Below are 22,938 nucleotides of genomic sequence, written 5' to 3'. Positions count from 1 at the left end.
GGGAAAAGTCAATTTCTTCTAGCAAGAGCTCAACTAAATGAAAATTTTGAAAACTAAATACTTTTTGTGTGTAGCTCTCCTTAGCTGCTCATAAAGCCCAAGAATCTTACCACTCACAGAAACACTTGCCAAGCTAGACATTAAGAAAAACAAACATTATTCAAATGCATATATCATATATGAAATTCGTACATAAATAATTTTTAGTAAGAGAAAAACATCAATATCTTTTAAAATACAATAATCACTCCTTCCAGAGTACTAAGAATTAAAAGTAAATGCCATCAGTTAATATTTGTCTATTCATCTTAACTTTCTGAGTTATGATACACTCAAACTAAGTCTACTCTATTCTTTGCCAGTATGAGTGATTCCTTTATTTTTATAGTTTGTCCATCAATATTTGTTGAATGCCTACTATGTGTACATAATTATTCTGCAACAGTATAACAATATATCTTTCAACAGTCAAAAAGGGAAACGGGAAAACACGTATACCCCTATGTCAAAGAACCAGTATGTCAGAAGTCTGGGTAAGTGCAAATGAGAGGTCTACACAAATAGAGCTCCTGAAATAATTCACTAAACTGGACTCTAACAAACTTACCACCTCCCCTGAGCAAGCATGAAAGGGCTAAAAAAAAAAAAAGGTTTAAGCCATTGAACATTTATGAAATAAAAAAAGAGGGATTTCTACAAGAAGAAATAAAGCTGATCTAATTGCAGTCTGTAGTCACTAGGGGACACAACCACGAAAAGACTCCCTCATGACCTGTCTCCCTTTGCAAGCTATCCTCTCTTTGTGGAAAGCTTTTGCACTTCTGCCCTTTTTACCCTGGGAAACAGTTACTTGTCATGCAAGATCCAGGTCAAAAGTCACCTACCCAATAACAACTTCCCAGACTTCTCCAGGCAGAGATAATGGATCCATTAATATCTTCACAGCATTTTGTTTAAATCTTCGTAATATCACTTTTTACCACTGTAATTTATGTGCTTATTCTTCTGTTTCCTGTGCTGAACCTCCAGTTATTGAAGGTAGAGACTATGTAATTCTTTTCCATATGCCCAATGAGTATCTTTGTTTCTCCTAAAGATTGGCCCTGAGCTAATATCTGCTGCCAATCTTTTTCTTTTTTTTTTCTTCTCCCCAAGCCCCCCAGTACATAGTTGTATATTCTAGTTGTAGGTCCTTCTGGTTGTGCTGTGTGGGACACCACCTCAGCATGGCCTGATGAGCGGTGCCATGTTGGCACCCAGGATCCAAACCAGCAAAACCCTGGGCCACAGAAGCAGAGAACATGAACTTAACCACTCAGCCATGGGGTCAGTGCCCCCAATGAGTATCTCGACTCTGGCAATAGAACACCAGGTTAGGATTACTCAGTAACTGATTCAACCATTACTGAACGCGTTCTGAGCCTACCTGAGCAAAAAAAAAAAGAAAAAGCATGCTTCTTCATGAAGGTTATAAACTACAGTTCCAACGAGCTGAGCTAAGTGGAATTATAGGCACCAAGACAAAATGAAGAAAGCACTAGACGAAGAATCAAGAAATCTAGGTGATTACTCGTAGTCTATGAAAGACAGGATCTTAACAAAACTGCTTCTCTGTCCTCACCTATGCAAGTGATAGTCAGGCTCTACATCAGATCTGAAGACTCTATGACTCCTTACCCATTTCAAATACCCAGAAACATTCTTTTAAACATAAGCCACACATGTATACACCTAAATCTCTCTATCCTTCCGCTATCAAAAAACAAAACAAAACTGAATTGTTAAAGCAAGAGGCAAACACAGAAATTAAAAGATCCAGAACAGCCAGGGAATAAAAGATTTGTACCCAAATCAGATGTGACCAAAACAAGCGAACTATACTAAGTGTGAAAAAAATCCTCATTCAAAAAAAAGTTCACTAAGCAGCACAAAACTCCAGATTCCATGTTAAGTATTCACGATACCAAGAGGAATAAGACAATGTTCTGATCTCTAGGGATTCAGAGTCTCAAGGGAGCCCGACAAGTAAACAAATAATTAAAATAGAATATAGCAGATGCTAAATTTGAGGTATGTACAAAATGTTACAGGAGAGCACAGGATGGGACAAAGAGGTTTTAGAGGGAGATCTGGGAAGGCATTACTTAAGAAGAAAAGAGCTAATTCCTAAAACATCATCAGGATATTTTTAGACAAAAGACAGAAGAATGTGATGACTTGAGATACACAGTAATTATTTAGCAAGTAACAGTCAATACAGAATAATAAAAGAAACATTCTTCCACTGATGACTCATATCTCATTAGATTTTAAAAATAATTTAAATACTTAATTTAAATTCAAGGACTTTGAAAGGGCAATCAAGTTATAGAGATTTAGTACAAATCAAGTAAAATAATTCTATGCATTTTATAATAAAATATTGCTTATACAATTAGAGCTGAAAACACTTCTCCTCTTTCAAGATACCTAGCTTAGTTAAACTTAGGAAGGCAATGACTTTTATTTCACTGAAGCTTTTACATTCCAGGTCAAGATGATAAAATAAGATAACACATTATATGCCTAACATAGTGCTTGGCATGTAAGGATTCAGAAAATATAAGCTGCTATCACTGCCATTGTCATCATTACTAAAGAGCAACAAACTTGGAAATGGAACATCTAGCTCTGAGTCTCATTTCTGCAACTAAACTGCTTTGCAACCTTGCATAAGTCTCTTACCTTCAGCCATAGTTTACTTATTATATTAAAATAAACACACATTTACTTCAAAGGGGTTGGGAGAGGATATTACAAACAAAAGTTATGAAACCAAAACCAATTTATAAATGCCAATTCCCTCTTCACCAAGAAAAATTTTAAAATAACAGTAGAAATACTTATACACCATCTTTAAATCAGTTGCAGTTTATTTCTCTCAGAAAATGAAAGTAGATGATAAAGAGAAATATACCTAGACATTTACACTTCCATAAAATTTTCTATTAATCAATGTTTGCTCTACTAATAAACTCAGAGAGCAATCACAATTATTGGAAATTATATTACCCAGACTCTAGTATAATTGCTTCAATAATTTATTTTTTTATCCAAGCAAATATGGTATATGTGCTGGTTCATATAACATATAACAAATCTACTTTTTCTACATGAAATAAATATATTAATGCATACTATTATTCCAGTTCAGAATAGGATCTAAAGTATCCACATTTTGCCTAGTGAAAAGGTAGACAATTCAAAGTTAGTTACCATTTATAATAGTGTATAAACAATTATTCTCCAAAACTCAAAAATGAATAGTGCACAATATAGTTCGCGCCAGATCACTCCTGTGTGCAAATAAACCAAATTGTCGTGCATTCATTTTTATTTCCTATGAACAGTTTCTCCTGAGTCCTCTATGGGCAATATTCCCTACTACAGAATCAACTCACTGAGGCTGGCTGGTTCCTCCCCTTCCAACATCATATTTGCATATAATGCTGGCATTTGGGATAATTTCTAAGTAGCTACATTTTATTTAATAATGGAAAAGACTCCAGCTTTTGAATCTGAAGGCCTGAGTCCCAGCTCTCCTATTTAATACCTAGATAACCTTGTCTAACTACTCCACATTTCCCGCAGCTGTAGTTTCCACATCTGCAGAGAAGGAATGGCTTCTGAAAAAGCCTTTATTCTGAGGATTAGTTAACACAATGCAATTACACAAGTGCATCGTCAAGAGTCAAGAGCTATTAAAATATAGGCTAATATTATTTTCTAAAACAATTCATCACAAAATCATGTTTAATCCTCTAACTTGCCCCTAGGCTTGTTACTCAAGTAGTCTTCTAAATATTTAAGGTAATAATCCCAGAGGGAGGTATTATTTACCTAGGATCACCATTCATGTCCTAGTACACCTACATGTGAAATTCAGCCTGTGAGGGAAGGGAAAGAGAGAAGGGATTCCCGGCAAGGAACTTGTGTTACCTCATGCCTGTTCCCCAGTCTTCCATCCTCTCACTCAAAACAGGAAATTAGGAAAAACTACCCCAGGCACTGTTAAAGACTACACAAGATTCAGAACAGACCTCCTGTATTTCATCAGGAGATCATGATGCCTGAGTACCTGAGATCTTTTCTCTGACAGGTTCACCAGGCTCAGGTACTCTAAGCTAAAACCAAGCAGCTCAGTTTTAGTGAGATCATTATTCTTTTTCTACGATCAGATGATCCTCAGGCTCAAGATACGAACAAAAAGAAAAAAACAGTAAGTACTAAATATTAGCTTGGTACCAAGTACTTTACCTATATTCATTTAATAGGCACAACCTTGAGGTAAATATCCCCTTTTACACATAAGGAAACTGAGGCACATAAAGTTTTAATAGCTGTATGATATTCCAAAATATGGATGTAAAATAATTTACTTAACTCTTTTCCTATTGTTGAACAGTTAGGTTGCTGTCAATTTTTTTATATCATAAAACTAAATTTAACCCTCATACTTCTCCATGGGAAATTTTTTCTGAGCCTAAAGAACTAAGGATTAATGACAGAACCTCTTTAAATTTGATGTGTATCATTAAAAAGTCATTCAGGGGGCCAGCCCAGTGGCGCAGCGGTTAAGTTCGCACGTTCCGCTTCTGGTTGGCCCGGGGTTTGCCGGTTCGGATCCTGGGTGCAGACACGGCACCACTTGGCAAAAGCCATGCTGTGGTAGGCGTCCCACATATAAAATAGAGGAAGATGGGCATGGATGTTAGCGTCAGGGCCAGTCTTCCTCAGCAAAAAGAGGAGGATTGGCAGTAGTTAGCTCAGGCCTAATCTTCCTCAAGAAAAAAAAAAAGTCATTCAGAACAACCATAATATTTTACATGCCCAACAACATTATTTAAGATTATTTTAGCATCCCTAGGTAATAATGGTAATTTTCTTTTTAGTCACTTCTTTCTCACGGTATCTCACTATTACTTTATGTTCTTACTTAGTGAAGATGAATTTTTATATTAATTAGCGATGTATATTTCCTCTTCTTGAAATATATAAAGTCCCTTGCCAAATTAATATTTTTCTTATGATTTGTTCTATTATACTTAATCCCTAAGGTTTTTTTACAAAATTTAATTTAGAAGATTAGTCAGGATTCGTTGGGGTGCAACAGATAGAAACCCAACTCAAACTGGCTTAAGCATAACAGGAAATGTGTTAGTTCAATGCATCGAAAAGTCTGGGGATAAAACTGACTTCAAAGTCTCCAAAGACACTGTCAGTAATCTGTCTCCTGGTTTTAGGTGCCTCTGTGATAGCTCCAGTCTTGCGCGTACTCTGCCTTCATGGTGGCAGATTGCCAGTCAAATCTAGACTTACATTCTAACATCCTAGCAACTCCAGTGGTGAGCATCTTTTTCTTTCTCCAGCAAAATAAAAGAAGTCATCAAGCTGTCTCAGATGTGCAGCTAGATTTTTAAGCATTATCTGTTATTGATGGGCCAGAGCCAGCTTCTGTTTCTGGTCCAGGAAAGCAGAAAGGAGTCCAGGGGAACCCCAAACCACACAAACCAAGAATGAAGAAGGGATGGCTTCCCAAAAGAGTATCAAAAAATCTTGAACTGAGGTAGCCCTGATGGCCTGCTGGTTAAAGTTCCGTGCGCTCACCACTTTGGTGGCCTGGGTTCACGGAATCACACCACTCGTCTGTCAGTTGCCACGCTGTGGCGGCAGCTCACATAGAAGAACTAAAAGGACCTACAATTAAAATATACAACTATGTACTGGAGCTTTGGGGAGGAAAAATATAAAAAGAGAAAGATTGACAACAGATGTTAGCTCAGGGCGAATCTTTCCCAGGGAAAAAAAAAATCTAGAACTGTGGGCAGCAAAAAGAATGGATGCTATGTAGCCCAAACCACAGAAGTCTATAACATTCTAGCCCTTGGCTGCCTGTCCATCTTATATACTCACTTCTTTCCATACATATCTTTTTAAAGACCCATGTTTAACAATGTAACTATCTTAGCCACAACAGAAAATGCACTTACCTCACCAGTGGGGGAAGGGGAACAAAGACAATGCCAAGTTATTGCAATCAGCTACAAGTCTGAAATCTTTGTGCTATGAACATTATTCCTAGGTCCGAATGTGCATTCTTCTTAGTTGGACCTCATAATCTGACAATATATAGCTACATAATAAATTTAACTATCTTCCTTATAATTAATATACAATGGTAAAAGAACAAATAATAATAATAACTCCCACTTAGAAGAGTGGAGAAGGTAAAACAAACCACGGTCACTAATTCAAAGCATAGACCATATACTACTGGTCAGAGTAGCAAGAATTCCTTGCCCTGGCAATGGAGTTCCTTGGTCAGCCAATTTGGATGTACTCATGACTACTATCTCAGAAGAGCTCACTTGTCCATTATCCTCCACAGCCTTAGATTTTCCTTCTAGCAGCTGTACCGCTTCAGCAGCCCACTTCCTCTTACTGAAGCTTAAAACTGCCTTAGAAGTAAACAAACACAGGTCTTTGTTTACCAGGCTTGAGGTTACCCTGGAAGTAGTTTCCCTAAAAGCTTTGTAAGCCTTGGTCAATTTACTTCAGTTAAGTGCATGAATTAGAAACCAAAGCTAGAGATCTTATCAAGATACAGTATACCAATCTAGATTTCCACCTCTTCAGTTTCACAGCATATTCAGTCCCATAGCAATAGGCCTTCACAGTACCCATCCCTTTAACTCTCAACTTAATGATTTTCCTAGAAGCAATGTGAAATAATAACCTGGGTGAGAAGGCACAGCTATCTATCACTTGTTCCCTGGCTGCATTCTCTTTTAAGGCTCTTCAGTAACCGGATTGTTACTTTGGTTAGGAGGCTGGGAGTATAACCCATGAGGTACTTGGATGAACTTTATAAAACGGAACTTTACCTGGTTCTAATTTAAACTCCTGTTTTTCCTCTTAAGCTAACTTTAGCACAGGATAATAAAAATTGGGCTTTGCAGCCTTCAAAGGTCTTGATACTCTGATTCTCTGCTATCAAAGACAATATTTTCTTCCCTCTCTGCTTTCAAGCATGCCAGCTTGGACCAAAGCTAATTCCTCTCTTACTATACATTATCAAATGCCCCAAGAAGTGGCCAAAACACTACAGTATCACGAAAGTTCTAGCCTCAGTAGTTCCATGGGCAAAGATAACACAGGTGACAACTTAAAACAGCTGCACTGTAGTTCCTTAAAAGGAACTGCTAGGCGAAATCAAGGTGCTCACTCCCTTGCACTCCATTTCAGTATTTAAAGTCTGCTCCTTACAAGGTCCCATTTCCAGTTACTAACGTCTATGATAGTAAGGATTCCTTCCATTGACAAGCAACAAAAATCCAATTTAAACTGACTTAAAGCTAATAACAACAATAAATAATAATAATACATTTTAATAGAGAGAATTTAATGGTTAGAAGATAATCACCACAGGCATAGAGAGCTCCAGGTGCTCAAGCAGAATCAAGAATATCTTTCTCTCTCTTGACCTCATACTTGATCCAATTCTAATAGAGGCACCCACAGCTACAGGATGAGCCTACCCGTTCAGCATCCTCAACAGAACGAGTTCCAGTACAAGTCTCGGACTGACCCTGTGGCTCCCCCTGCATTAAGTGTTCATCCCTGAACCAATCACAGTTATTTTGGCCATGCCCAGCCCACCTAAGCCCACCTAAACCAGCTGAACTAAGGATGGGGGTGAGCAGTTCATCAATGGAAACTGAGGTACCATTACCAAAAGGAGAAATGTATGTTAGACAGACAAAAACAAGAGATGTCCACTATTCCCGGTAATATGACAAAGGCTCACAATATTTTTAAATTTCTATTCAATGTATTATTTATATTCTTTGTTAAAAATAACACAATCTTTGTTATGTGCTTCTGTATTAGACATACGCATAGGTTTATTGAAAAGAAAAGTTTTTATCAGACTTTTACTTATTCCAAGATACCAGTTTAAAATAACATTTACATATGTAGCAATGCCTACAAAGATGACATCATGCATATTCAACACACATTTCTAGCTATAGCAATAGGCAATACATTAACTTTACACAACTAATTTATTTCAGGATCTTGGGTCTGGACCCTACTGAATAGAATTTCAGAAACTGGTCTTCTACTGCCTAAAATGGTATCCTGCATACCTAAAATGCACTTAACTTACCCAAGAGCCAGAAATACAAAAAATATTTCAGATAGGTTCCTGCCCTCATGGAGCTTATAGTATAGAAGGGGAAACATGTATAAATAACACTACTACAGAGTAATAGGTATATCTTTGTATAACGATATATGCTAGCAATGCATAAAATATGAGAAGTACAGGCAGGTACAGGCAAAAACTATGAAACTGATGCAACACAATATTTAAAGTAAATAGTCAAAAATGTGGATGATTGAATTTTATAATACAGCTACATCAGTGATCCAAAATGGAGGTTGGGTCTGCTAGAACCAATGAATTTCTTTACAGTGTGTTTGGAGAAAGTACAGCAAAAGAATAGAGAACCTTGAGACATATTTAATTAACAGCATAGTATTTTCCAAAAACTGACTAGCAATACACAAAATATTTATTTAAAATTAATATCACCTAGGGGCCAGGCCAGCAGCAACGTGGTTAAGTTCGTGCAGTCTGCTTCAGTGGCCCGCAGTTTGCAGGGTCAGATCCCAGGTGTGGACCTACACACTACTCATCAAGCCATGCTGTGGAGGCATCCCACATACAAAATAGAGGAAGACTGGCACAGATGTTAGCTCAGCAGCAATCTTCCTCAAGCAAAAAGAGGAAGATTGGCAACAGATGTTAGCCAAGGGGCAATCTTCCTCACCAAAAGAAAATAATAATAATAATAATAATAATAATATCACTTGATCATAGACTGGCTACATAATATTCTCTGCTTTAGTGTCATTATATGACTAAATTAATACTTCTGTGGAAAACCTCAGAACTCAAGATATTGAAACTTCTTGAGTTTACATTTGCATTCTTATTTAATTTTCAATATCCAATAGCAAGAATAAAATATAATTCAAGTTAATATGAAAACTTCCATGTCAACATAAATTAAAATGCAAGATATTCTCTTTTAATATAAAAGAATCTGGTTTTACTAATATTAAGGACTTCCATGATTCTAAGATGCAACTGCATATTTTTAAAATAAATTTAGTTCAAACACAGAACACACCTTTTGTTCGTGAAATTCTAAATATCTTTAAAATGAAAATTATTCTGATTATCAAGCTACAAATGAAAAAACTCTAATAAAGAAAAGTTACTATTACATTCAAATATTAACAAATTTAATAATTTCCTTTAACAAAAATACTATGATTCATATGCCAAGAGAGCAGAGGAACTTAACCCACAAAAATCCCCTCAAAGTATCTTGTTATGCTTTCAATATAGTACACAATATGCCACGTAAACGTAAAAAAGATAAATTTATCAGAGGAAATATTTTCTACAACTAAAGATATACTGGCATACTGTACAGTAATTCATGAAAAAAACAAAACTACAAATAGAATGCTATAGAATTATAGTACCTAACACACCTATTCAAAAAAACCCTTTTGTGACTACTTTCATTAAATATTAATCCTCTATTTTATCTTTTTCAAAAATATGTATATATTAAAATCTTTAATAAAAAGAAAGTTTCACACTAAAACAAAGAACACAATATTTACACAGCATTTACTTCAAGGAAGGAAAAACCTTATATAAACGTATGTTAAGTGTGTTTACAATGGGAGCAATGGATTAAGTAGTATGCCTATTTTACAACTAAAACAGTCAACAAAATTCATCTTCTATAGTTAAACATTCTTATACTCCCACATTAAATAACTCCTCCCAAAGCCAAAATCAGTTTCTTTCACTGGTAAAGCTACAATGCAAAATCCTTGACAACACACTTTCCTGTAACGTTATTTACAAACTTATCTTCCTGATGCTACCACCTCATATTTGAATGTTTTTTAAGTCAACCATAATATCATTATACAAAATACATCCATCTACCCCAGGAATTACTCATTTTATTTCTCAATACATTGGTGATTCTTCAACAAACTCTCACAATGCACCTGAGTAATGGAAACAGATCTCTACCTTTAGCAAACAAAAGAAGAAAAATTACAGCTACTGCTGTGTTGAAGAAGTCCTATATTTTACTGCATGCTTAAACTTTACTCTGCAAAACTTTTAATTCTTTGGGCAAGGCATGTGAGAAATAGCACCTAAAAATCAAGAATTTGTATTCTCATAGAGAAAGAACGTACAGGGAAAACAGAAAAATACTTTGACAGAGGTGACTGAGACAAGGGTATTGTTCAAGGTAGAAAGTGTTTTGTTTTGAAGTTTCATTAGTCCCCTCTCATTTCTTTTCATAATAAAGGGCACTGTGATAGATATTCACTCTTCCCACCTTTTTTATTTAATGTTTTAAATTAACTGAAAATTGAAAAAACTCATTTTAGAGATATTAGAGGCTTCCAACCTCTAACAAGTCACTGAGTGCCCTAAATGGATTTTTGCTGATCTACCTCTTAAGTAAATAGAATTAAGTTTTGATAATTATTTTTTAAATGCCTATGATTTCCAAATATTTTTAGAATCAGCTTAAATTTTCACATGACATTTTCATCATGAGTATATTGGAAAGATAAAGCCCCAAACCTACAATTCAAGAAATATTACACTTCAAATGACTAATTCATATTCCACAATCAATATAATTAACAACTTAACAGTAAACAGCTCCTTTTGTCATTTATTCTTTTCTCCAAAAGTTTCCATTTAAAGATCTACTGCATTCTTTAAATACATACAAAGAAATTTTAAACTTAACTTTTCTGATTCCAAAAATCAATGCAGTTACAAGGTCTTAAGTGGATCTGGGGATGTACCATTTCAGTATTACCTTATTTCTGATTACTCTAATTAAGCTTAACAGTGAAGTTAGTCTCTAAAATAAGGTTTGCATACTGAGACTTGATGCCAGATTTTTCATTGCACTAAACGGAGTTCAATTTCTTTTTTACCTCAAAAGAAATATTTCACTTCCTTTCTTAACATACTGTGTATCTATGGAAGCCCATCTGTTAAGGACTGATCCAGCATACATCACTACTGCTGCAGAGTCCAGACTGGTTACACATTCAAATCAGCTTCCAGCTTGAGAGCCCTACTGCCTCTTACCATGTTAAAACGTATTAAGTAAGCACACAAATACTTATTCAAATAATCTAATATCACATCATCTAAAGTACAAATGGTATTGGTTAGACAAAAACTGGAAAAAACTTTAAATGTGTTCTTTTAATTTACAGAAATACAGTACCTGATAACATACTAACATATTTTGAGATTTCACCTCTTTTCTTTAAAAAAAAAAAAAAGTACTGATCTCCTATCTACAACTTGTTAAAATTAAAACTCCCAGGAAAACAATATTTCTATTAGTGTTTCAAAAAGAATTTGGTTAAATCAACGCAGTGACATTTCCCCAAACTTATACTGACTTTCGTAGTGATTTACTTGAAGGGTACACAAAAGTAGAAAGAGGTATTTTGTATTTCAACAGTAATACACGTAACAAAGTAAAGACAGATAGTCTCCTATCTTTGACTTGACACTCTAGCAAAAAGAAAAAAACAACCAGCTTTAACTTTTCTGTGAATTTAAGAGGTTCATAAACCATAGACAATATCTAATCCATGTCTCAGGGCACCACTGCTGTAACTGCAGCTTTCTTTCAGTTTTCCAAGAGATCAAATAAAAATAATTGCTTAGCTGAAAATTCAGACTGCATGGGTGTTATAAAATCTCCTTGCAAGCATATTTTTATATTCCTGTGACTCCACACCAAATACAATAGTTAACTGATTGCTCCTGATTTAAGCTTTGCCTTATAAAACCCAACCTTACAGTGTGTCAAAGACTAGATATTGCAGAGGAAACTATTTAAACAGCTTTGCCGCAGCAAAAACTGCATTTACAAAGCATTAAAAATGAACTGGTGTTAATTATCCGCAATTTATGACTCTCTCCTTCTTATTTCTTCCTGACATCTTGAACGTTTCTTAGCCTCTTGGAAGATAGCGCAAAACATTAAGTCATACACAGTTCTGCAGTAACTCTTTCTTATCATGAAAGAAACCAAAACCTAGAGCTGCATTTAACACCTTTCCTTTAGTCTTTATCCACATGCCACGCTCTCGGAGGGCAACCATAGAAACCAACCTGTATGATTTGGTGTCCTCATATTTTAACACCTTGTATGCACAAAAAATGACTAAGAGGTCAGCATATTCAGGGCAATATTACAAAGAAAAGAAGGCTGCCTAAAAAGAGATGGGGGGGTGGGGGGATGGAGGAATACAGCCACAACACTCTCCATCATAGCCTCGGAATATATTTAAAGGCAGATGCAAAACTGCATCATTTTCCTCCTCATTCGAAAACATCACACCCCAGCTGCTCAAGTTAGAGCTAATGCGCCTCTCACATTTCAGTAGCATGGGGGAATTTAGGCTCTAGGGGCAAGTCTTTCATCCTCGGAGAGTGACACCACGGACAATTAAGAGTGTGGGAGAAAGAACCCCAGAGAAAAGGAGGCCTCCTCTCCCCCTAACTAAACTCTCAAGTCGACCCAAAACCTGCATGGCAAGGAATGACTACTACTCGCAGTCATAAGAAGTGTAATAAGCGGTGTTAAGTTGGGCACCGCGCTCAGGTGGCAGGAGAGGACCAGAGGAGAGCAGGGAGGTGGCGTGGCTTCGGCAGCGCGCAGGCAGGTCACCTGCTGGGCAAGACCGGCCGGACGTTCTGTGCTCGCAGGGACGCGCGGCGCGTGTGACCCTGGGGATGGAGGGGTGGGAGCGAGCGTCTGCGGAGGGAGGCCATGGGGGCTGGGAGGCAGATGGGGAACACGCCTTTTCCCTTACCAGGTTGAGCACCGTCTCCACGATGTCCCTGTTGCTGACCTCTCCGACCTGTATGAGTCCAATCAACACTGCGAATTTCATCCGGATGTTGCGGATCGGCACCGAAGGGTTAATCATCCCCGCGGGCAGCACCACCGAGCCAGAGCCGGACGCCCCCCTCAGCTCCCCCATCCCGCCGCCCCCGCTGCCGCTGCCGCTGCCGCCACCGCCGCTGCCCCCGCCGCCTCCGCCTCCGGCCCCGACGGCGAGGAGCCCCACGGGCTGAGGCTCGAGCCCCGGGCCCGGCTTCTCGCTCGCCATTTGCCCCCCTCCTGGGGAGAAGGGAAGAGCAGTGGCGCTGCCTCCGCCGGTACCGTTATACCTGCCTCGGCCCCCGCCCCCCGGCCGTCTCCTCGGAGCCCCAGCATCCACCAGCGCCGCGGCGCCGGGCCCGCTCCCCGCCTGCGCCTCAGCCCGGCCCGCTCCGGCACCCTCCCCGGCGGAGGCGGTCGGTTATTCTCAGGCTTATTCCCGGTGGTGGCGGCGCCGCTAACCGCTGCCCGGCGAGCGGCAGTGCCCGCCCAGCAGCTGTGCCGCCGCCGCCGCCGCTGCCTCCTCTCTCTCCCCCTCCCGGTCCGTCCGGCCCGGCCCGCCCCCCGCGGAGATGCTGCCGCCGCTCCGAAAGGCACTGCGCGGCGAGCAGCAGAGCCCGGCGCTGGCCAGTGCTGAAGCTCAGGCTGTGGCCGGCACTCCAGACGCCGCTGCTGCCGCTGCTACGGGCGCCACTGTTGTTGTGAAGCCCCGACGCCGCCGCTCACTCCGCCATGTTGCCGCCCCCTGCCTGCGGTAGCGGCCACTGCGCCTGCGCAGAGCCTCCGGGAGGCGGAGCCCTCGGTGCACCCCCTCTTTGCCCTGCCCTCCTTCCCTTTCCACTCACCCACCCAGACACCCCTCATCCCTCCCCCAACCACCCTGAACGGATAGACAGGTGAGCAGGTGCATGGGGACCGCTGCCAGACACTGGGGCAAGCTGGCAGAGGCGGGGCGGGTGGTGGCTTCCTCGTCGTTTTTCCCTTGAGGGTGGATTCTCCCTGTGGGGAAGGACACAGTGTGTGTCTTGCCTTCGCTGCCACCTCCTCCTTCCCTCAATATCCTCTTGCTAAGGAGGAGGTTCATCATCTTCGTCGTTGCATCCAGCAGCTGCTGCCAGTGCCACGTGTCGTGTAAGGTAGGGGAGTGGCAGACGACCTCTTTCTGCCCCTCTTCGCCCTTCCTCGCAGTCCTGCCCGCCTGGCCCCTCCTGGAATTTCCCAAAGAAAAAGTGGCTGGCAAAACAGAAACAAACGCACCGTGGGGAACCATCCTGCATTGTCGGGGGAAGGTTACAGATAGAGCGTAATGGGTCTTTCTCTACAGCCATGAAAGAGGCTGACACCTGCACACACAGGCACGACTTAAAATAGAACTTGTCAAACAGTGATCCGCTCTGGATGGAGCTCTGAACAACAAACAGCTCTTGAACTCACCTCCCAGCCTTCAAAGGCTGCGCTGTGCGACACTGTGGGGTAGTTTGGTGGGAGCTGCGAATCCCACACTTTAAAAATCCCTAGCGATGCTCAGGTATGATGCCAATTAGTGATGCCTCTCTTTTTCTTAGGCATGTACAGCTCAGAGGATTTTGAAATTATCTGAAAATATAGGTTTTTCTCACTGCTAGCCTTGATCTGGGATAAAGGTAAATTTCTGTGTCTGCACAAATATAGAGCAAAAAAAAATACTTTCAGTTTAAAAAAATTAAAATGTATACAGTAATCTTGCTTCAAGTATTGAATTTAAATAAGCACGACTGCTGTTTTCTTCCCCGAAATGAAGGATGTAATTTTCTTTAATATTTCATGACGTATGCCCTTTTCAATAAAGATATATTACAAGCCACCAGAAATACAAAGTATCTTGAGGTATATTCAGATCATTTTAATTGTCATCTAAAATGAAAACAGTCCATATACAAATCTATTATTATCCAATTTGTTATACTCATATTTAATCGGACTAGGTAGTCAAGTTAGTTCCCAGACTTTGGAACACGGTAAAATTCTGAAGTACCACAGATCCTGTATAACAGAGTTCCTCAAAACCGGTGTTAAGGATTAGTTCTTGGTTGTGTGTGTGTTTGTTTAAACTTGCACTGAAGTGATTGAATTATTAAAAATTACGCAAAAATTTCTGAAGTGGTAGGTGGTATGTCTATTTAAATTAAATAGCAATTGAATTGTAAAATGCTGCAATGATTGAAGCTGTATAGGAAGTTTATAAAACCTATTAGTCTCAATAGTGTGACTTAGATATGCAATAATTGAAAAATCCTGTGGCAAATGATATCCACCTATAGCATTTTATCTGTCCCAAGTGAGTATCATCTTCTTTAGCAAGCGCTATTTTTATTTGCGAATTTAAAATGATGTATCTGTCTTAAATATGTGAATCCAGGCCAAAAGGTCGTCACACTAGCTTTGTTCCACCCCATTGTGCGTGTATGTGGCAGTAGGTTCTACCTCTTACTATTTTTAGACTTCTTGCGTGAGTGCTTTGAGAGACAGGGACGACCTGAACTTTCTGTTTCCTTTCTGAATGAATAGCTTAACCTCTTTTAATATTTTCACTTTAATTTTCTCTGTTTTGTTTCTTAAACAGTATGTGTGTGCATTTTGGTTTTGATTTTCTTGTTCATTTTCCTTTAGTGGAGAAAGGGAGTGGGTAAAGAGGATATCACTTTCAAAGTAGGAAAACCCCACTTCTGTTGAATACTTAATTAAATATTAGAAATATTTAAAACAGCTTACCAATTAAAAAGCATTCCCCAGTACACTGTCGGCTCCTCGCAGGCAGGGTGGTGCTGTGGAAAGTGCACGGGCTGTTGAATCACACACACTTAACTAGCTGCATTCTACTCAAGTTATTGAGTTGTCTCCTCATTCACTAACAAGGATGAGAATACCTATCCCATAGGGAAGCGAGAATTCAACGAAATAATTTCAACTCAGCAGCCAGCATATAGCAAATCTGTCCTTGTACCCTTAGTATACAAGCACAATGTGTGTTGAATGACCTATAAACACATGTAAGAACAATTATAGCCACATACAAGTCTTTATAATTGCAGTTTTATGTTTTCAATACTATCCCCCAAAGCATAAAGTTTAGAAAAGACAGTAGGTCCGTTTCCTTTTAGCCTACGAAGCCTATTTCCCTGCAAATGTACAAATAACTTATCCTTTGCATTAACAATATTTTGAAATAAAAGATACCTATATAATAATAGAAGCTACCTAAAATGTTCATTGTTTAAATCTCCAGATTGAAAAATATTTTGTGTGGTGAACACTCATTTGATATACATTTTTGTTTTAATAGAGGCATACCCATACTTCCAAAGGACGATCCTTCAAAGATAAGCGGCCCATGAACCTGAGTTTCTAGAGACAGTACTGCAAGTGGTTGAGAACACCGGCTCCAGACTCAGTGGAACCTGGGTTTGGATTCCAGTTCCACCACCCACTTATCTGTGTGATCTTGGGCAAATGGCTTCTCTTCAAAGCCTTATTTTACCCACCCCAAAGTAGAGATTCACAGGATTAAAGGATTAAAGGAGCTAATACATTTAAGGTACTTAGTGTAGTAGCAAGTGTCAATAAATAACGTTTCCCTTCACTGACTGTAGGAAAAGAAATGTTATAGTTATTTTTGTGTTTTCAGGACCTAACATGCCTGTCTTGTAATTTACATTTAATAAATGTGTTCAAAGATGAATGCATGAAAACAGCAGCTCTCCAGGCTGAATATTCCCATTGCTTTCGCCTGTTCTTCTTTCCTCTAAACTTTATCTGAACAGAGTACTTCAAATTCCAAGTAGGTTCAGACCAGTATAAAGCAGAGGGAAACTCTTACCTAAACCTCAACCTTTGGAACTATAACTCCTGTTAATGTAACCCTAAATCAAATTAGTTTGGTTTGGTTTGGTTTTGGGTTTTTCAGCAACATGACCCTAATAATTCATGTAACACACTAATAATTCATGTTTGGCAAATAGTAGATTCTCAGATAGTTTTGGTTCCATTCCCTCTCATGTTAAAATTATTATCAAGTGAAACACCAAGGTTTTTGTTTTGTTCTTACTGTTTTGTTTCTAGACATGCTGCTGCTAAGCAGCAGCATGTATCCAATATGTAGCTTTACATGTAGATTTTAAGATATAAAATGCAGAATTGTATGTATCTATTTAAATTTAATTTTATCTTTATTTAATTCAAATTTTCTGTTTAAATTTAATCTACTAGGAATTTCTTAATCTTGATTATATCATGCAAAAAATTTTTCTTCTTCTTCTTATCTGCATATTTGAGAACATTCCTTCTCTACCTTCATCCAAATATTCAACAGGATAAAAACGGCTCTGTAGTCAGCAGAAACCTTTCGATTGAAATCAATTCAGTAGTAGGTTGCAACCAGCAGTTTTTTAAATGAAACGGAATAGAAAAACATAGGATGGAGTATATCAAAGGGCATCCATTGTTTTAATCATACACACACACACACACACATATATGTATGTACATGTATGCTTACTTGGTAATGATGTAAAATGTATTTTTTAATCGCTAGTCATAGTGAAAAAGTTTGAAAACCACTGATTTAAGTTGTTTATGAGCACCTTTTTGGTAATAACCCTGCAACTATTAAATAGCTACCATCCTGTGCTAACAAGTAGTCCATATTTCTCTAACTTATCCAAAAGGATATCATAAAGGACCTTGACAAATGCTTAATTGAAGTCTGGATACACTCTGTCTCTGTATCCAGAGATTTTTTTTAATCCAAAATTAAGGTAAAAATATATTTAGATGTGAATTATTATCAATGTTTCCATTAACTATATCACAAACAAGAAAATGTGTTTAGTATGATGACGTGACATACTGCTTCCTTCTCTAATGAACGAACCATTCTGTAATCTCACCTAGAGGTAATACTGCTACTTGCTATGGGTTTTCAAGAATTTATCCCGTTCTTCTCCCTTTGGCACTTTAATTCTCTGGAACTTCTACTTTTCTATGACTCCTCAAAGACCAGTGAGAGTTGTTCAGGGATTGAGTTTTCAGATTCTTTCAGGGTCAATGGGTATAATTTGTCCTACCTTGGGGACTTGAAATCATTTGGACTAGCTAAATGCCTGTTTACAAATTCTTCTCCAAAGTTAAATTTCAGTTTCCTCCAACTAGTATTAGTTCTACCGTTTTTGCTCCACTTCTTTTCTCCTAAACAGAAAACAGAAAACACAGACAGACACAAACAAAATAGAAATTCAATATTTCTTAGCAAATTTGACTCAGCTTTGAAATGGCTAAAATGTTGCTGTTTACCAACCAACAAATATTTGAGTGCCTACTGTGCTCAAGAAAGTAAAACAGTCAAAATGGGTGATTTCAAATTTTTCGTTTAGAGAAATATTGTTTACACATAGAAAGTTAATTAGCATTCAATACATTCAAAATATCAAATGAATAGTACAGAAATAGTAAGTACTCTTGAATTTCAAAAGAACTAGATGTCATACAAACACCCTAATGTACACAAATACCCTCAAACTTCGACATAAATATACATACGAATGCACCACACACGCATACATACTCACCATCAGCTTACTCATACCTCTGCCCATTCTTCCTTGGCAGCATGTCTAACTTGTATCTCATCCTTTTCATCCTCACTGTCATCCTCCAGTGAGATTCTGCTCACTTCGTCCCAGGTCTCCTTGTCACCACACTCACTCTTCTCCAGTCCATCCTGTACATGGATAATTTTCTTATAGCTCCAGCTTGATGGACAGATTGGTGTGGTTCAGAATTGTTAATTTATTAGTCACAATAGCTTCTATATGTATACATGTCATCTGCTCAAAAAAATCACCAGTAATTCTCTTTCCCTAACAAATTAAACCCAGAATTCTTATCTTGGTACCTAAGAGCCTCCATACTTTACTTTAGCTTTCTTTCTAGTTTACTGCCTTCTATTCCTGACGGGAATCCTACAATAATGGTTCCCAACATTTTTGAGTGTGTACAACTCTTTTTATCATTAAAAAGAAATTGTGGACTCTTAGATTCTTGGAGATCTATTCTTTTAATATCCATTGACTGAGAAAAATACAGTAATGAAAAGATATTTTTAATTCAATAATGCTATTTGAAGAATTTTTGCTTTTTAAAAATCACAATATCTACACATATTTGAAACACAAGGACGCGCACACACACACATTGTTGTGGGTTGAGTTGTGTCCCCAAAGAGATATGTTCAAGTCCTACCCTCAGTACCTGGGAATGTGACCTTGTTTGGAAGTAAGGTCTTTCTAGGTGTAATCAAGATCAGATGAGGTTATACTGGAATTAGTTGGGTCCTTAATCAAATATGACTGGTGTTCTGATAAGAAGAGGAAAAGAGATGCACAGACTAACAAATGCACACAGTGAGAAGACGATGTGAAGACAGATACCCAGGGAAGAAGGCCATGTGAAGACAGAGGCAGACAGCCCTGAGCCTAGGAAAGCTGCAGATTGCTGACAACCACCAGAAGCTAGGAAGAGGCAAAGAAGTATCCATCTCTTAAGCCTTCAGAAAAAACATGGCCCTGTTGATACCTTGATTTTTGGGCTTCTAGACTCCAGAACTGTGAGAGAATAAACATCTGTTGTTTTAAGTTTATAGTACTTTTGTTACAGCAGCTCTAGGAAACTAGTATAAATACAAGTGACATAAATGTGTTTGATATTTATTCTGTCCACAAACAATGCCTGATGTATATGTGTTCATGGATCCCTTTCAATAATTCTGAAGTCCCCAGGTTGGGAAACAATGCTTTAGCCAGCCTGAATTATTCTGTTCTCAATTAATAGGTTGTGCTTTCCTACTTTGGACCCTTACTCACGTTCTTCTTTCTATCCATAATACTGTCCTCCCCGTCTCCTCTACTAAAATTCCTACCACCTTACATGCCACCTTGATGAGTACATTCAGGATCCCACCTAGATGAAAGTGATCTGAAACTTTGTACTCATTTCCAACATTAAAAAAAAAATGATTCTGGCTTTTTTTTCAGTTAACATAGGTTGACAAATTTTCGCTTAATAAATTAGTGGTTCCCATCTTCTCTGCCTCATTTGCCAAGAGTAAGAAATTTACATGACAGTATATGTGGTCACCTACACCCCTTTGCTGAACATTTTTTTGAAAAGAATATATATAATTGTTTTCATACTAACAAACATTGACCAGTAAGTTTCTGTTTCTTTTGCACAATGACATTCATTGCAATGTAGTTGCTGTTGTGTTTGGTATATAGGTGTTAGAGAAAGAAAAGTATGTTAATGAATGGAGTTTATGGTTGATTATTGTTAACCATGACAACTGTATTATAGAGATTAACAAATCTATCTGCCATGCACTTTTACATGTATTATTTCTAACCCTTACTACAGTGTTCCTAGTAAGATACTATTGTTCACATTTTTCAAACGAGGAAACTAATGTGAAGAGAGGTTGTCATTTGTGCAAGATCATGTTTTAGTAAATGACAAAATTAAGATTTGATCTTAGTTATGGCTAGCCAAGACCTCAGGTTTATTCACTATCTCACATGGTCTACATTGGAACCTAGACTGAGGCCATGATTGCATTTCTACCAAATTTAACAGATGAAAGATAAAGACTGGAAATGCTCATTTAAAAAGAACAAAGTCATCATGTTTTTGCATGTTTTGGTGAAAGCTGCCTGCCAAGAGATGATTTCCAGAGTCAATCTGGTTTTATATGTCTATGCCTATAAAGGTTCAGAAAAACGCCATTAGCCTTTTTGTTCCCTTGGAATCATTTTAATTCTAGACAAAAATTACTTGGAATAAATAAATTGTTTTTAATTACATTCATTAAGATTAACCAGAATTTAATTTCATAGTCCCATTAATATATTACTCCTTATTATGCTTTTCTGGCAAAGATTTTGTTGTATGTCTAACTAACTTAGTAACCATTAATCTCCTAGTCCCTGTTGAAAGTATTATCATGATATGTCTTCATAATTATAATAAAAAATACATTCTCTGGGTAGTAGGAGGAAAAGAATGCTATGAGGAAATGTCCAGAGTCTTTTGGAATGGGAATCTCATTAGTAGAATCTCTCCAAAGTAAAAGAGAGCATCTTTACCAAACTCTAACACTAAGAAACAGTGCATAGAATCAATCCGAGCTTAGTACTGATGCATAAAGCTTTGGATTAGAGCCTTTCTCTAACGGTGCCAGCAGCCATGGATTAAACAGTGGAAGAATGGCTTGAAATAACTGCCTCATTGATCAATTAGCAGATAGGACATGGAGACAATCTGAGGTTTATGCTTTGATTTCCCACTGCTGTAGTGTCTCTCTTTTCACTTAAGGGGCAGGAGTGTAAGGATCAGAAAAGAGAGGTAAAGGGAAAACAGAGTGTGTGGACTGCACCTTCTACCAAGAGTTTAATCTTATATATTCTGAGGTATACATTGTATTTGGCCTCTTTGCTGTTAATGTGAAAGTAAATCTTAAATAGCACAGATAATCATAAGGTTAAAGGATACCTTAAGGGATCGAGATGCTTAATCACATTTAGTGTTTGGGTATCTGTTAAATATACATGAATGTGCATATAAAACCTTTTTTCTGTTTGGGTAATATAAGCTTGTGAGAGGTAGATGGAAAGTCATATGCTGGCCACAGCTTTATCATTAGTTTCTTGGTTTCTGTTAAAACAAACTCAGCCTGATTTCTTTTGCAGTGACAAGAAGATATAACAGCATGTTTCAGGGCTATTTGCATTCAGTGAAGCTTATTAAGATGGTGGCCACATGATTTGCCCTCATAATTCATACCATAGTGTTTTCTTTCATAAGCACAACAGAAAGCTCACATGGTTACAGTATAAAATTAAACATTTCAATGATTTTGTTTTACCATTCCCATCCTAATCCCAAATAATCTTTTGAAGTATAGTACAGTGGCTAAGAGAATGGTTTTGAAATCACATAGATTGGGTTCAAATCCAGACAAATTGCCCTGAACCTATTTCTGCATCTGTAAAATATATTTATCTCATATGTATTGCTTGGAAGATCCAAGCAGATAAAACATATAAAGCATTTAGAACAATGCCTGTAATAAGTACTCAATAGATGATAGAAGCTGTGATTATAAATTAACACAAAAATAAGACTTAGTAGAATTTTGGGAGTTTTCAAATTATATAATTAAGTACACTAATATCCAGTTATCTTCTTTTCCTTCATTGATCTGATTTTCCCTTCTTCAAAGAGCAAATAGGACAGTATTGATTTCTTTAGTTTTTTAAAAATAAATAGCCCTGTATATGTGTGTGTAATATATATTCTATATAATATATATATCTATGTAATATATATTCTATATTTCTTTATTTTACAAGAATCTTAACAATTCCTTTCCTATCTCAAACTTAAATGTTTTGCCTCTAAGTATGTAAACCGAATTAGCAATATATCTTTAGTTTGTTTTTTACTAGTCATAGGGAGAGAAGGCATATTTTGAAATAGAAATTTCACTCTGAGATTTTATAAAAACAAAAAAGCCAAAAGGATAAGCAAATAATAATAACAAGATAATCCTTTATAATTTCCTAACCCACAGAAGTAAACAGTCCACCAAAATGTATCGAGGGTTTAAACCAGACTTTTGTCCTGTTGTTTCAATATCTGTTTCTCTGCTTTTCATTTTCATTAAATTTTTTGTTATTGCTTTCTTTGTAAATAAAATTTGGTACTTTAAGTTCATGTCACAACAGATTTTTCCCTTGACTTTCTCTTTTAAAGGGACAGTGGGACTTTAGAGGAT

At 37.7% G+C, this 22,938-nt stretch overlaps 2 protein-coding genes across 12 annotated transcripts in view; one reads left to right on the top strand and one right to left on the bottom strand.

Annotated features, from left to right (window-relative positions):
• Positions 1 to 13,469, bottom strand: part of NBEA (neurobeachin) — a 671,041-nt gene extending 657,572 nt beyond the window's left edge. For 5 of the 11 annotated variants that reach the window (XM_070578744.1, XM_070578745.1, XM_070578750.1 and 2 more), the window contains exon 1: positions 13,006 to 13,437. In XM_070578744.1, coding sequence (XP_070434845.1) covers positions 13,006 to 13,305 — 300 coding nt within the window. In that variant the 5' untranslated portion in view covers positions 13,306 to 13,437. Of the gene's footprint in view, positions 1 to 13,005 lie in introns of all 11 variants that reach the window. The other 6 variants (XM_070578746.1, XM_070578747.1, XM_070578748.1 and 3 more) reach the window with 2 other exon arrangements.
• A 392-nt stretch (positions 13,470 to 13,861) lies between these two features.
• LOC139076425 (uncharacterized) overlaps positions 13,862 to 22,938 on the top strand; it is a 536,857-nt gene continuing 527,780 nt past the window's right edge. Inside the window, exon 1 of the mRNA XM_070578757.1 lies at positions 13,862 to 13,972. The gene's annotated coding sequence lies outside the window, so the exon portion shown is untranslated. The remainder of the gene's footprint in view (positions 13,973 to 22,938) is intronic.

This window comes from Equus przewalskii, chromosome 16, assembly GCF_037783145.1.
Source record: "Equus przewalskii isolate Varuska chromosome 16, EquPr2, whole genome shotgun sequence".
NCBI classification, from domain to species: Eukaryota; Metazoa; Chordata; class Mammalia; order Perissodactyla; family Equidae; genus Equus; species Equus przewalskii.
Note: the sequence above shows the minus strand (reverse complement) of the source record. Positions and strands in the feature narration are given on the sequence as shown.